At 35.8% G+C, this 12,904-nt stretch overlaps 1 protein-coding gene across 1 annotated transcript; it reads left to right on the top strand.

The window, feature by feature from the left end:
- Positions 1–5,947: 5,947 nt before the first annotated feature.
- On the top strand, positions 5,948–12,011 carry LOC125253222 (glutamine synthetase-like). Its single transcript, XM_048167088.1, has 6 exons — positions 5,948–7,681; positions 7,763–7,906; positions 8,055–8,201; positions 10,082–10,209; positions 11,261–11,460; positions 11,587–12,011. The coding sequence occupies exons 1-6, from the start codon at positions 7,387–7,389 to the stop codon at positions 11,930–11,932; spliced, it is 1,260 nt and encodes a 419-aa protein (XP_048023045.1). The 5' UTR covers positions 5,948–7,386; the 3' UTR covers positions 11,933–12,011.
- The last annotated feature ends 893 nt before the right edge of the window (positions 12,012–12,904 follow it).

The following is a 12,904-nucleotide window of genomic DNA, read 5'->3' as shown; positions in this document are numbered from 1 at the left end:
CCTTTGCCATCTTGTAAAGAAAACCATCATTAAGAACCATGTCTGTTTTTGAAATCTAATGACAGAAAAGAGTTGACAGCCACTCAACGCTGCCTGCCTGTGAGATCTCGTAATCGAACTAAACCGGCCATCAGTGAAATCTCGTGAAGGAACAAAACCAGCCGCCTTTGCAATCTCGTAAAGAAAACCATCTTTGAGAACCATGGCTGTCTTATAAATAAGAACTTCTGTAGACGTGAGACAGAAATAAAGTCAGTCTGGTTAGTAATGAGTGAAGCTGGTAATGCTGTTTGTGGAGTTGTTTAATCAGGTCTTCAGAGATTTAAATGTGCTCTAAGCGATCCTGGGTGGAGTAACTTCCTGTTGACGTTCGAAGTGTTGTCAAACAAAACAGAGGCTAGCTAGACCCTCCCTCCTCCTCCTCCTCCCCTCCATGCTTCCTGAAACAGTCATGAATGCGCATTTAAAATCATTCTTGTCGGTTATTGGCTGGAGCATGTTTATTATGTTTCCTGGTCCAGGCTGCACCAGGTAGTTTTTGTTGCCGTTATTGGAGCTTGTGGCGACTACAGAGACCGTGTTTTTTGACAGTGTGTTCAGGGGACAGGCAGCTAGTGGATAGTGAGGAGATGTTTGCTGTATGTGACAAAAAATGTTTTGGCCTAAAAATGCGTGACATCACTTAGAGCACCTTTAATGTGTTTTGTCTTCAGTTCATCTAAGGCCGTGGCTGAAGAAAGTTGTAGTTTGTATTCTTATTTCTCTTTCTTTCAGTGCTTGTTCACAGCATGTGCTTGAATGATTGAAAGAATGTTTCAGGAACATCATACTAACCTTTAAATAACATTCTACTATCATTAAGGAAACTGAACATTTTCATGTTCTTGGAATGTTACAAATCAACGTTCCTAGAATGTAGAATTTTAAATCAAAATTAGAAAAATTAGAAAGAATGTTTCAGGAACATTATACTAACCTTTAAATAACATTCTACTAACAAGAAAATTGGACATTTTTATGTTCTTGGAATGTTGAATTTTAGATCAAAATAAGGTTGAAAGAACGTTTGAGGAACATTATACCCTATAAAAAAGTTCCTCTAACGTCAAGAAAACGACGTTTTTTACGATCCCAGAACCAACACTGAATATTTAGAGAACGTTCTTCAAAATTCTGTTAGCGGGGAACAAACAGGATAGCCACCTGTTTGACTAGCGCTCGTGTGAGGGGATTACAGATACCAGCAACTCTATTTTAAATGAGTACAAAGACATTTTATCTTAAGTTTTGGAGCGAAAAAAACCCCGCAGAGACTGGACAAGAATGAATCTTTCTAGTGCGCATGTGTCGAACACCTGCGTTCGCGCACGCTATCAAATGCTTTTGAGACTCTGCGTGTAGGCCTACGTAAAAGAACCCCGAAATACATTTATTTCTGCATAATTTAATGCGTTTGACACTCCTGAAACTTCGCAGTATAAGTGGCCGATGGTCTTCTTAGCAGCATGAAAAACAAAACTTTCATGATGTCAATGACAGAAAACAATAAGCGATTCCCATTCACGAGACTGTGACTGAACAAAAAAAAAGAAAAAAGAGAAAAAAAAAGAAAAGCAAGACAAATGAAATCTTTTTTTAATGCCATTTTTCACATTCAGCAAATTCAATCGATTTAAGACTCAAACTTTCTCCGATACAAAAATATACCTTGTGTGAGTTCTTGTATTTAATGATGATAACGAGCAATTGTTCCCAAATATCCACATGACTGCAAACGTGACGTTATTATACAGCAGGTCAAAAAACAAAACCTACATTTTAAACACAGTACTGTCAGTATTTACACTATTTTGCAATGAATAGTTCTAACGAAAACCACAGCAGAACTACAACACACGTCTGTGTTTCGCGAACAATTCTGCGGCTTTGAACGAATCGTGAGAGTCAATGTTTCAATGATTCATTCACAGCCACTTGCTTACTGAATGAATGATTCGATGACACTCATAAAAACAGTGACTCGCTGCCACCTACTGGCGGTTTTAATTTAATATTTAAAAGTTTTACTTAGTTTTACCATCATTGCATATTTCTCTATTGAACATTTTTATTTAAAACATTATTTATTTTTTAAATGTATTCATAAATGTTAAAATATGCACTGGAAAATCAATTTAGGGGGTAAATATTGTCCCTTATGGTAAATGTGTGACTGCAATCTAAGTGGAAGAGAGGGAGTACGCAGAAGGATGATAATCCCTCCACGCTAAAACGTTTGGGAACTACTAGTGCGTTTCATTTAAACCTTATGCACGAGTTCAGCCAGTAGTGGGCAGTCATGCAACGTAAACAATGACGCACATCCGAGTCCACGAGAATATATTTACTATATTTTGTAATCATACATCTTCGTGCCAGCTTTGTAGTTTCATCAGTTGTTTAATTGGTTTGAGATTAATATTAATATGTGTTAAAAAAAAAACTGCAAACAAAAATAAATTTAAATTCTATGTTGACAGGTGTGCATAACTTACACCTTGCCCTAAAGCCTACCCAATAAATATTATTAAACACTCGTTAGGCAATTTATTTCCACTTTTAAACATTTGTATTTTTATTGAAAATGCATTTCTGATGTGATATGTGTTGGTAAAATGGTAAAGAGCGAGCTCGGCAGAAGCCGGATTCGAACCCGCGTCGATCGCATTACATGTAGACATACAAGCTCTCCTCGCTATTGATGCGCCACTGAAAACATTGACTTCCCCATCGTCTGCTTTTCATACTTGATTGGCCCAACCATACATTGTTGGGTGGATCTAGTCAATGTAAATAGTGTTTGCCACCAAGGGACGCTATTTGCACTCCGTTTAGATATTTCTGATGAAATCCGAAAGGTATTTGACTCGTCCATCGACAGCAATTTAAAGGATTAGTCCACTTTTAAATACACTTTTCCTGATAAATTTACTCACCCCCATGTCATCCAAGATGTTCATGTCTTTCTTTCGTCAGTCGAAAAGAAATGAAGGTTTTTGAGGAAAACATTCCAGGATTATTCTCCTTACAGTGGATTTCAATGGCTACCAACAGGTTGAAGGTCAAAATTACAGTTTCAGTGCAGCTTCAAGGGCTTTAAACGATACCAGATGAGTAATAAGGGCCTTATCTAGCGAATCGATCGGTCATTTTCGAAAAAAATACAACCGTTTATGCTTTATAAACAAAATATCGCCTTGAACGCACTTTCCGCTTCCGCATTCTTCATAACGCTTACGCTGAATGTCCTACGCCTTCCCTATTCAATTTACGGAAAAAAACGAAACTGGCGCCGCGTTCGTTCCGTAAGTAGAATAGAGAAGGCGTAGAACATTCAATCCTAATCCTTTAACCGACACTTTCAAGGTCCAGAAAGGTAGGCTACTAAAGGTGACTGCAGTGGTTCAACCTTAATTTGATGAAGCGAAAAAAGTTGTAAGAACTAAATAAAGTAGTAATGTGAGACTAACTAACTAACTAATGTAGGGATTATTTTTGCCCCAGGGTTACACCCCTTATTCTGTGAGGTTTATTTTAACCCTTTATTCAGTACAGTTTATGGCGACTGTACTGGGGCGTTGGGCGGTATGTGAATGTGCTGTAGGGACTAGATTTCACCAGGGTTACACCCCTTATATTCTGAGGTTTATATTAACCCTTTATACAGTACAGTTTATTGCGACTGCACTGGGGCGTTAGGACCCACTGAGGCCACAGGTTGATCAGACCGGCGGGCCTCTCTAACACCTCTTCCTGCAGCTTCCCAGGTTTCCCATCCAGGTATAGACCGGGCCCAACCCTGCTTAGCTTCAGTGGGTGTGCAGGTGAAAGCTTCAGGTTGAAGGTCGCTGCAGGCGGTCAACCTGAGGCATCTTTCCAACCATAGACCCTCTTACGTAGCATCATCTGGGAATATACTGCAAAACATAATGTGATATATTAAACAATACATTTCCATGTATTTGGAACTAATGCTTATATGTTTCAATATACTGCAATATATACATTGATCATGTATGGCTATATATTGATACGATATTTAGACATGAAGACAAAATAGCATTATATGTAAAGTTCATAAAGTTGTGTTATTTCATGTGTTTTGCTCAATATTAATATAGGGGGAAATCTGTTAGTGTTTAATGTTCTATTATTTTGGAATTTAAAATGGTTTCTGGTATGTCTGAGTTTTTTGGGTTACCATTGTGCTGAAGAGTAGAGCCTGTGGTTAGGTTGAAATACTTTATGTAAAAACATGACTGGCTTTTTGGTGAATGGTTTAGTATGTGTTGGTGAGCTTGTGTTCTTGTTAATTAAATGTATAAAATATATATAACTTTAAAACTCACAACATATAAAAGGTATTGTGCCTAATATATTGATGTATGTGCTGCTTATATCAGTGTTCTCAAACTCAATTCAGAGCCACAGCTCTACACAGTTTTATTCCAACCCTAGTCAAACACACCTGATCCAGCTGATCAAGGTCTTCGGGATTATTAGAAACTTCCAAGTGGGTGTGAGTTGGAGCTGGCTGTGGCCCTCCAGGAAGTGAGTTTGAGACCACTGGCTTATATGTTCCACAAACTTATAAATATGCAGTACCAAATCTTATTACATAAATCAAATCTTTCAAGATCTCAGCAGAAGAGGATTAAACAACTCCACAAACAACATTATCAGTTTAACTTTTGACTGAACTGACTACATCTGAACAATAAACAAGACAACTTTGCTTGTTTTAAACAACAACAAAAAAAACATTTTAGTAAACAAGAAAAAGCATCTTGATTTAAGATTTTTTAGTTATTTAGATTGAAAATAAGGCAGAAACACTAAACAAGAAAAGCTTTTTTTTCGTAGTGTAACACATTAACATTACAAGCCCTGTATCACTACAAAATGAAATTGCAAAAATGTAAAACAATTACTAACCAAAAAAGCAACAACACACAGACATCAAGAATGAGCACATGAATCTCAACAATGGTGACAATCAAAAGTGTCATGTCGCAATGCATGCTGGGAACAACAGTACAAAACTCCCAGCATGCATCACAGCATGAACAAATTATGCAGTTGAATTGTCCTATTATTTTCTTTAATTCTAACTATTTGCTTTTATTTTTTTGATTTGGTTTTTGTTCTTAACTTTTTGTCCAGAGTTGATCTGATTGTCTGAATATTTTGTTGTCCCCATTGTTGAGAATCATATGCTGATTGTTCATATCTGTGTTTGTCAAATTGGTAAATGATATCTGTTCATGGTCTGGGGCATGGTTTTGTTTTGTTTTTTATTTCAGAAAATGAGTAAACGCATGCAAGACTTTGGAGGTGTGCTCTTTTTATGTTAGTGGTTGCATATGCAAGTTGTGCTTTTTTTTGACAAAGTGGCCATTGCACAAGCGTTATGTGACTTGGTTAGTTCCAACTGCAGACACAGGCTTACAAGCCACTTTTTTCTGTGTTTTTTAGGCAATTTCTAGCTTTTTTTTCTCCCTGAGTGATGAATAACAACTTTTGGTACACGATAAATGCTCATTGTGATGTTTCAGTTTGATAGATTAGAGCAACCATAAACAATGCTAAAAACATTCCTATGTAGAAAATGACTTCCTGCCCTCCATCTGCATTTCGCACCACCCCGTGACGTCATGTGCAAACAACGTATTTGGGTGTGAGAAAAAAAAATTCAATTTTTGTGTGTCTCCCTTTAAATGCAAATGTACGGAGCCCCAGACATGGCATGCAGGGAAAAAATAGCAGGCTAAATCGTGCGCACGATTTACTACTACTTTATTTATACATTCCCTCGATTTACTAAATTGTGCACACGATTTACTACTTAGTTACCTCGATTTATAAATCATACGCATGTCAATTTTCGAGCAAATCAGACAAACAGCCAATGAGGAGTTAGAAAAAGTAGGTTTTCTGTAAAATTCGAAATAGCAGAAATGATTAATTGTTCGTCTTGAGCCGAGAATTCCAATGGTATAAAGCACTTGAGTCTACGACAGCCAACGGACAGAATGGCCAATATGGGAAAATTGGGTATCATTTGACTCAGTATGCTGCACTGAATCAAAAGAGACCCGTTTTATGATTTTTGGGCAGCAAAAATAGCCATTTTTCATATTTCCTGACCAGTAGGTGGCGTTGTGCCAAAACGCTGCATGTAGCCTCAGGTTATGCTTGTGATGACGTACCAAGACTCATCTTGAAATGCTAAATCTTTGCAAAGATATCCAATTTGGCGAGCTCTTCATCAAATTCATTTGTGTGTTTTTCGAGAATGGTTGGGTTTATCAAAAATCTTTTAATAAATTTTTGTCCTGAGCCAAGGAATCAGAGGAAAAAATTTGTTTCTAGCAATTACAGTTCAAAAGTTATTACCACAAACACAAGTGAAAATTTGGACAGTTGGTGGTACTAGAGGGATTGAGTTAGAGACTCCAAAATTGCTGTAATTGATGTTTAGACTCTCTTCTATTGGTGTGCCAAATTTCATAACTTTCCCGCAAGCGGTTCTATGGGCGGCCATAGAATTCATGAGAGGAAGAAGAAGATTGAAGAACACTAAAAATAATAGGATCACTAATGGACCTTCGGTGCTTGGCCCCTAATAATAACCAAAATCTTTACTAAAAAAATAGGGTTTCAACACTTTGTGTTTAAACCCCTAAATACAAAGTAATGCATACCTGACAGTGAAGAGACATACAGTGGTGTGTGAGTTCTGAGTGCACGACTCAAGAAACTGACACAGCAATGCATGGGGGTTTTCTGGTTACAGAATCCCCCTGACTGTTCTACCAGTTTCCCTTAAATACCCAGACCAGAACAAAAGAGTTGTAATTATTTACTACACAAATATTTTTGGAATTGTAATGGGCCTGTTGATGTGCCCCAAAGGGTTTCACATGGTTTCGAGGAGAGGAGCAATGATTATCAGATATCTTGAAGGGACACCACCCACAACACAAGAACAGAATTCTTTTAAGTTTTCAATCTTTCTTATAATATAAGTGACTTCTGCAAAATTGAGACCAATCGCACTGAGACATTTAAAATGATAGCAAACATGAAAAGGAATCATATGCGGTATATAGACATTCTTAGTGGACTTTCAGTGACTTGAGTCAGGTGGAAAGGAGAGGGAGTAGGTAGTGGGGGATGCACAGAAATTTGGGCAAGGCGGTGTCCTAAGCCCTTTCTTTGAGATTTTCTCTCCAGATTAGTGAGTTTTATTGTTTTATTTCTATTTTAGCAGGAAAACCAGTCTTACAACTCTAAGGTTGTAGGTACAATTTGAGGACCTCCTTCAGGTGACAGCAGATATATTTGATGTGGATCTGTTTAGTTGTCACACCAGTCACAGCTTTGGAAAAACAGGAGAGAGTTAAAAGCGATCAACATACCAAAATATTCATATTTTCACTGGGATTTTCACTGCATTATATCCGGTCCAGGATGTCTTGCGTATCTGAAAGCTCACAACTTAACAAGGTCTTGCGGCAGAGATATCTCAGTCTTCCCCAAGGAGACTTCTGTCAAGTCACTTATGTCTGGATCGATGGTTGTGGTGTGGACCTGTTTAGCAAGACTCGAACCATGGATTATGAGCCAAAAATCATAGCCGGTAACTACGGAAATATCTCCATAATGAGGTTTCTTGTGTTTTTCATGCTTCATGCTTATTGTTTTACTTCTTTTTTGATAGATATACCAGAATGGGATTTCAGTCAGCAAGGATCCAGTGCTGAAATGCTACTGGTTCCCGTCTGCATGTTCAGGGACCCCTTCCTATTGGACCCTAACAAACTGATTCTTTGTGAGGTGCTCAACCACAAAGGGGAACCTGCAGGTAAAATGGACTGAAATGATGTGCTGAGATGTATAAAAATACTTTTAAGATATTGGCACACATTGGGTTATTTATCTCTTACTTCACCATTGTTACTGTTGCTCGACTGGTAGAGCATTCATCCTCGTGCCTTGTTTTTTTCTCTTAGAATCGAATCATCGTAACAGCTGTAACAAGGTCATGGAGAAGGTCAAAGATCTCCACCCTTGGTTTGGTATGGAGCAGGAATATACTCTCCTGGGAGTGGATGGACACCCTTATGGCTGGCCCAGACTTGGCTTCCCCAAACCACAAGGTTATCTAAATATTGTCATGAGTTGTTACATCTACAGTCTAGGGTGAGGGTGCAATTTGAAGTATAAACAGTAATACTGTAATTCCTCTCTAACATAACTGTAAATGTGGTTTGAGACCAACCATTGATCTAAACAGCAAACAATTCAGTCAAAAATAATATAAAGAATATATATATGAACTGGAGCAAATATATGCTATTGTGTGTGTGTGTGTGTGTGTGTGTGTGTGTATGTATGTACCATATTTACCATATGTACAGTACAGTCCAAAAGTTTGGAACCACTAAGATTTTTAATGTTTTTAAAAGAAGTTTCGTCTGCTCACCAAGGCTACATTTATTTAATTAAAAATACAGTAAAAACAGTAATATTGTGAAATATTATTACAATTTAAAATAACTGTTTTCTATTTGAATATATTTCACAAAGTAATTTATTCCTGTGATGGCAAAGCTGAATTTTCAGCATCATTACTCCAGTCTTCAGTGTCACATGATCCTTCAGAAATCATTCTAATATGCTGATCTGCTGCTCAAGAAACATTTAATGTGTACAATTGTACAAAATATTTGTGTACAATATTTTTTTTCAGGATTATTTGATGAATAGAAAGTTCAAAAGAACAGTGTTTATCTGAAATCTAATCTTTTGTAACATTATAAATGTCTTTACTGTCACTTTTGATTGATTTAATGCATCCTTGCTGAATAAAAGTATTCATTTCTTTAATTTCTTTTCAAAAAAATAAAAATAAAAATTCTTACTGACCCCAAACTTTTGAACGGTAGTGTATAATGCTACAGAAGCTTTGTATTTCAGATAAATGCTGTTCTTTTGAACTTTCTATTCATCAAGGAATCCTGAAAAAAAAAGTACACAACTGTTTTCAACATTGAAAATAATCATAAATGTTTATGAGCAGCAAATCAGCATATTAGATGATTTCTGAAGGATATGTGACATGAAGACTGGAGTAACGATGCTGAAAATTCAGGTTTGCATCACAGGAATAAATTACTTTGTCAAATATATTTAAATAGTACACAGTTATTTTAAATTGTAATAATATTTCACAATATTACTGTTTTTTACTGTATTTTTAATTAAATAAATGTAGCCTTGGTGAGCAGACGAAACTTCTTTTAAAAACATTAAAAATCTTAGTGGTTCCAAACTTTTGGACTGTACTGTATGTATATTTGCTCCAGTCCAGTTTATGTTTAATCCAGCTTTAATATTCTGTCATAAAGTATCGCAATACGGTAGAACCTAAAATTCTGTGGAAGAGTTTAGATGGTCATTTTTGTAAAATAAACCCTTAGAAGTTTAAAAAAAGTAACTCAAATAAATAAACAACAATTATCCATGGGCAACGACGAATAATAGGAAATAGTAGACGGTCGACTACTGTCATTTTTCCTCTGAACTTTGTGGAAGTTTTTCACTCTCGCTAATATGACAGGAACCATAGTAGGTCTAACTGCTTTCTCATTCACTTCAGCTGTAGGAAAAAAGAATGTGTTTGATTTTATCATGGATTTCTGCATAAATTGGTCATAAAATTGTGTTGAGATTCTGGCCTACAAGTAAGTCACAAACACAGTCTGCTTAAACAGGACAAACAACGAAATGTTGTTATTGATCACACCATTCACAAAACATTTAAAAGTACTGTATCTTTGTGTGGTTGTTTAAGCAAATGGTTTTTATTACTTGAAATTGAAATTGCATGTCTTAAGATGCTGAGGAACAGATATTGGTTAAGTATTAGTATGTAGCACATTCTTTTATGGCTTATGTCCTAACTGTACATCTTAACCTGTGTCTGTCATTTTTTCTGAATCATAGAAATTTAAATGTTGTGCCTCTCTTCTTTCAGGTATGTATAACTGCAGTGTTGGTGCTGACAGAGCCTTTGGCAGAGACATTATGGAGTGTCATTATAAAGCCTGTCTGTATGCTGGCATCAAAATCAGTGGAACTAATGCAGAGACCATGCCTTCTCAGGTAACTACCATGAAGTTATTAGGTATTACAGATACAGTGGGCTCCACAAATATTGGTAAATATGAGCAAAAATTACTGAAAATATGTTTTTGCTATTTCTTCTCTTAGTCTTTCATTCAAAATATTCATAAAAGTTCATTTACACAAAATATAAATGCGGAATAAAATTTTAAAAATATGTTTTTTTCCCAAAATTATTAGCACCTCTACAAACTCTAATCAGTAAAAATCTAAATTTTCTAAAAATCTAATCTAAAAATCTAAATTTAAAAATCTAAACAAAAAAATCTAAATTTATTCCCATTCATATGGCATGTTTTTAAGTTCATTCTTGGCCCAGTTTACACCTGGTATTAAAGTGTTAGTTCACCCAAAAATGAAATTTCTGTCATTAATTACTCACCCTCATGTCGTTCCACACCTGTAAGACCTTCATTCATTTTCGGAACACAAATTAAGATATTTTTGATGAAATCTAAGATTTTTTTTTTCCTTATCTCCTAATAGAAAGTAACAAAATTACCACATTCAAGGTCCAGAGAAGTAGTGAAAACATTGTTAAAATAGTCTACAGTGATTCAACGTTACGAAGCCACGAGAATACTTTTTATGCGCAAAAACAAAACAAAGATAATGATTTATTCAACTATTTTTCCTCGTCCCTGTCAGTCCTGTACGCAGTTGATGCAGTGAATACAGTGCATGTTCTACGTCCAAATGCCGACTGAAGCTGTTCACAAATTTTTTTTCTTTCAACTATTTGACTGTAATTAAACTTTAGATTTTTGTGAATATTTTAAATAAAAGACTTAGAGGGAAAATTGCAAAAACAAGTTTTTCCAGTTCTGCTCATATTTACCAAGGGTGCCAATATTTGTGGAAACTCTCAACCAATATACATGCTTTCCTACTTCTGCATATTGGTTACATAAACATAAAAATGATTATTATTGTATCAGTTGTGAAATAAAACAATATCATTAGATCTCTTTTATGTATAGGCCTATCTATGTTCTGGATGACTAGTGTGGATAGCTTACTCTGTCTGCAGTGGGAGTTTCAGGTGGGTCCATGTGAAGGAATTGAGATGGGAGATCATCTGTGGATGGCACGTTACCTGTTACAAAGGGTGTGTGAAGATTTTGGAGTGGTGGCCACCCTGGATCCAAAACCCATGACAGGAGACTGGAATGGAGCTGGTTGCCACATCAATGTGAGCACAGAGCAAATGAGAGAAGAGGGAGGAATTGAGTATGTACTGACTTATGCATACACACAATCATAAAACTCAGAGACACTAAAGACAGGAGATTGTGAGTGCTGTTACTGTGATATTAACATGTCATCTGACTTCCATCCTCCTCCTCTCTGCATCAGGCACATTGAGAAAGCCATTGAGAAACTGAGTAAGCGGCATGCAGAGCATATTCGAGTCTACGACCCAAGCGGTGGCGAGAATAACAAGCAGCGCCTCACGGGTCTTCGGGTGTTCTCCAGCATCCATGATTTCTCAGCAGGTGTCGCTAACCGCAGGGCGAGTGTCCGTATTCCCCTACGGGTGGCTCAGAACAAACGTGGTTACTTTGAGGACCGCCGTCCTGCCGCCAACTGTGACCCATATGTTGTGACCTGCGCAATGGCCCGCACATGCATGCTGGAAGAGGAGGAAGAATTTAAATGGAATTTTGGAAACAAAAATAATGGTTGTTTAATGTTAGAATGAATACTCATCTAATATTGCATATAATTGATATTTCTTTCAAGTTTAAGAATTAAAATAAAAATCAATAAAATAAAACAATATATGCACTAAAATGTGGCTTGAATTCTTTCACTAATGAACTTAATAAAACATGGTCTGGTAACACTTACAATTGTTACAAATACAAAAGTTTCATAAATTAGCTAATTACATAACATTAACTAACAATAAGGCATTTATTGATCTTAGTTCATTTTAATTTCAACATTTACTAATACATTACTAAAATCAAAAGTTGTATCTGTTAATATTATTTAGGCCTAATAGAACTGAGCTAACATGAACTAACAATGAACAGTTGAATTTTTATTAACTAACACTAACAAAGATTAATAAATGCTGATTGCATTAACTAACATTAATTAATGAGACATTATTGTAAAGTTTATTTACATTTAAAAAGTACATTTAAAATAGAACAAGTATACAGCATAGCATAAAATAGCGCATTGTGACATGGTAACAGGGGCTCCGGAAATAATATAATAAAATTTTAAACGTTAATGACTTTTTGTTTTTTAATTTCAGAGAAGACATAAAACAATCAAATTCCACTGAAAAATGCCTTAAATACTGGGGATGAATTTAAGCATTTTTGTTTATGTATATACAATTTTGACAGTAATATAATTAAATTAATAATGCATTCAAGGCCTTTGTTAACATTGTTTTCATAGTACACATTAATATCCTTTAATGAAAAGCAGTATTCTTAAATTAAAAATAAATTTAGCCAATTCCCTCCAAAAACTTTGGGTAATTTTATATTCAAAAAAAAAAAAAAAGATGATTATCTCAAAGATTGTGACAAGTACACAAATGTAATTTGGTCTGATTGCTGTTTTTCTGGCTGTCCATAAGAGGGCGTAATAGGCAAGTGTTCAGGATTCAGGAGAAGAAACCTTTTTTATTCAAATGTTTTAATAACGCAGT

Source organism: Megalobrama amblycephala, linkage group LG18 (assembly GCF_018812025.1).
Source record: "Megalobrama amblycephala isolate DHTTF-2021 linkage group LG18, ASM1881202v1, whole genome shotgun sequence".
In the NCBI taxonomy this organism is placed as follows: Eukaryota; Metazoa; Chordata; class Actinopteri; order Cypriniformes; family Xenocyprididae; genus Megalobrama; species Megalobrama amblycephala.
The sequence above is the reverse complement of the archived record's forward strand: the minus strand, read 5'-3'. Positions and strand labels throughout refer to the sequence as shown.

Bases quoted from the DNA above. Each gene is read 5' to 3' on its own strand.
- LOC125253222 (XM_048167088.1), top strand. From the start codon at position 7,387: ATGTGGATCTGTTTAGTTGTCACACCAGTCACAGCTTTGGAAAAACAG. The intron at 7,682-7,762 runs GTAACTACGGAA...CTTTTTTGATAG, and splicing joins TGAGCCAAAAATCATAGCCG to ATATACCAGAATGGGATTTC. The intron at 10,210-11,260 runs GTAACTACCATG...CTCTGTCTGCAG, and splicing joins CAGAGACCATGCCTTCTCAG to TGGGAGTTTCAGGTGGGTCC.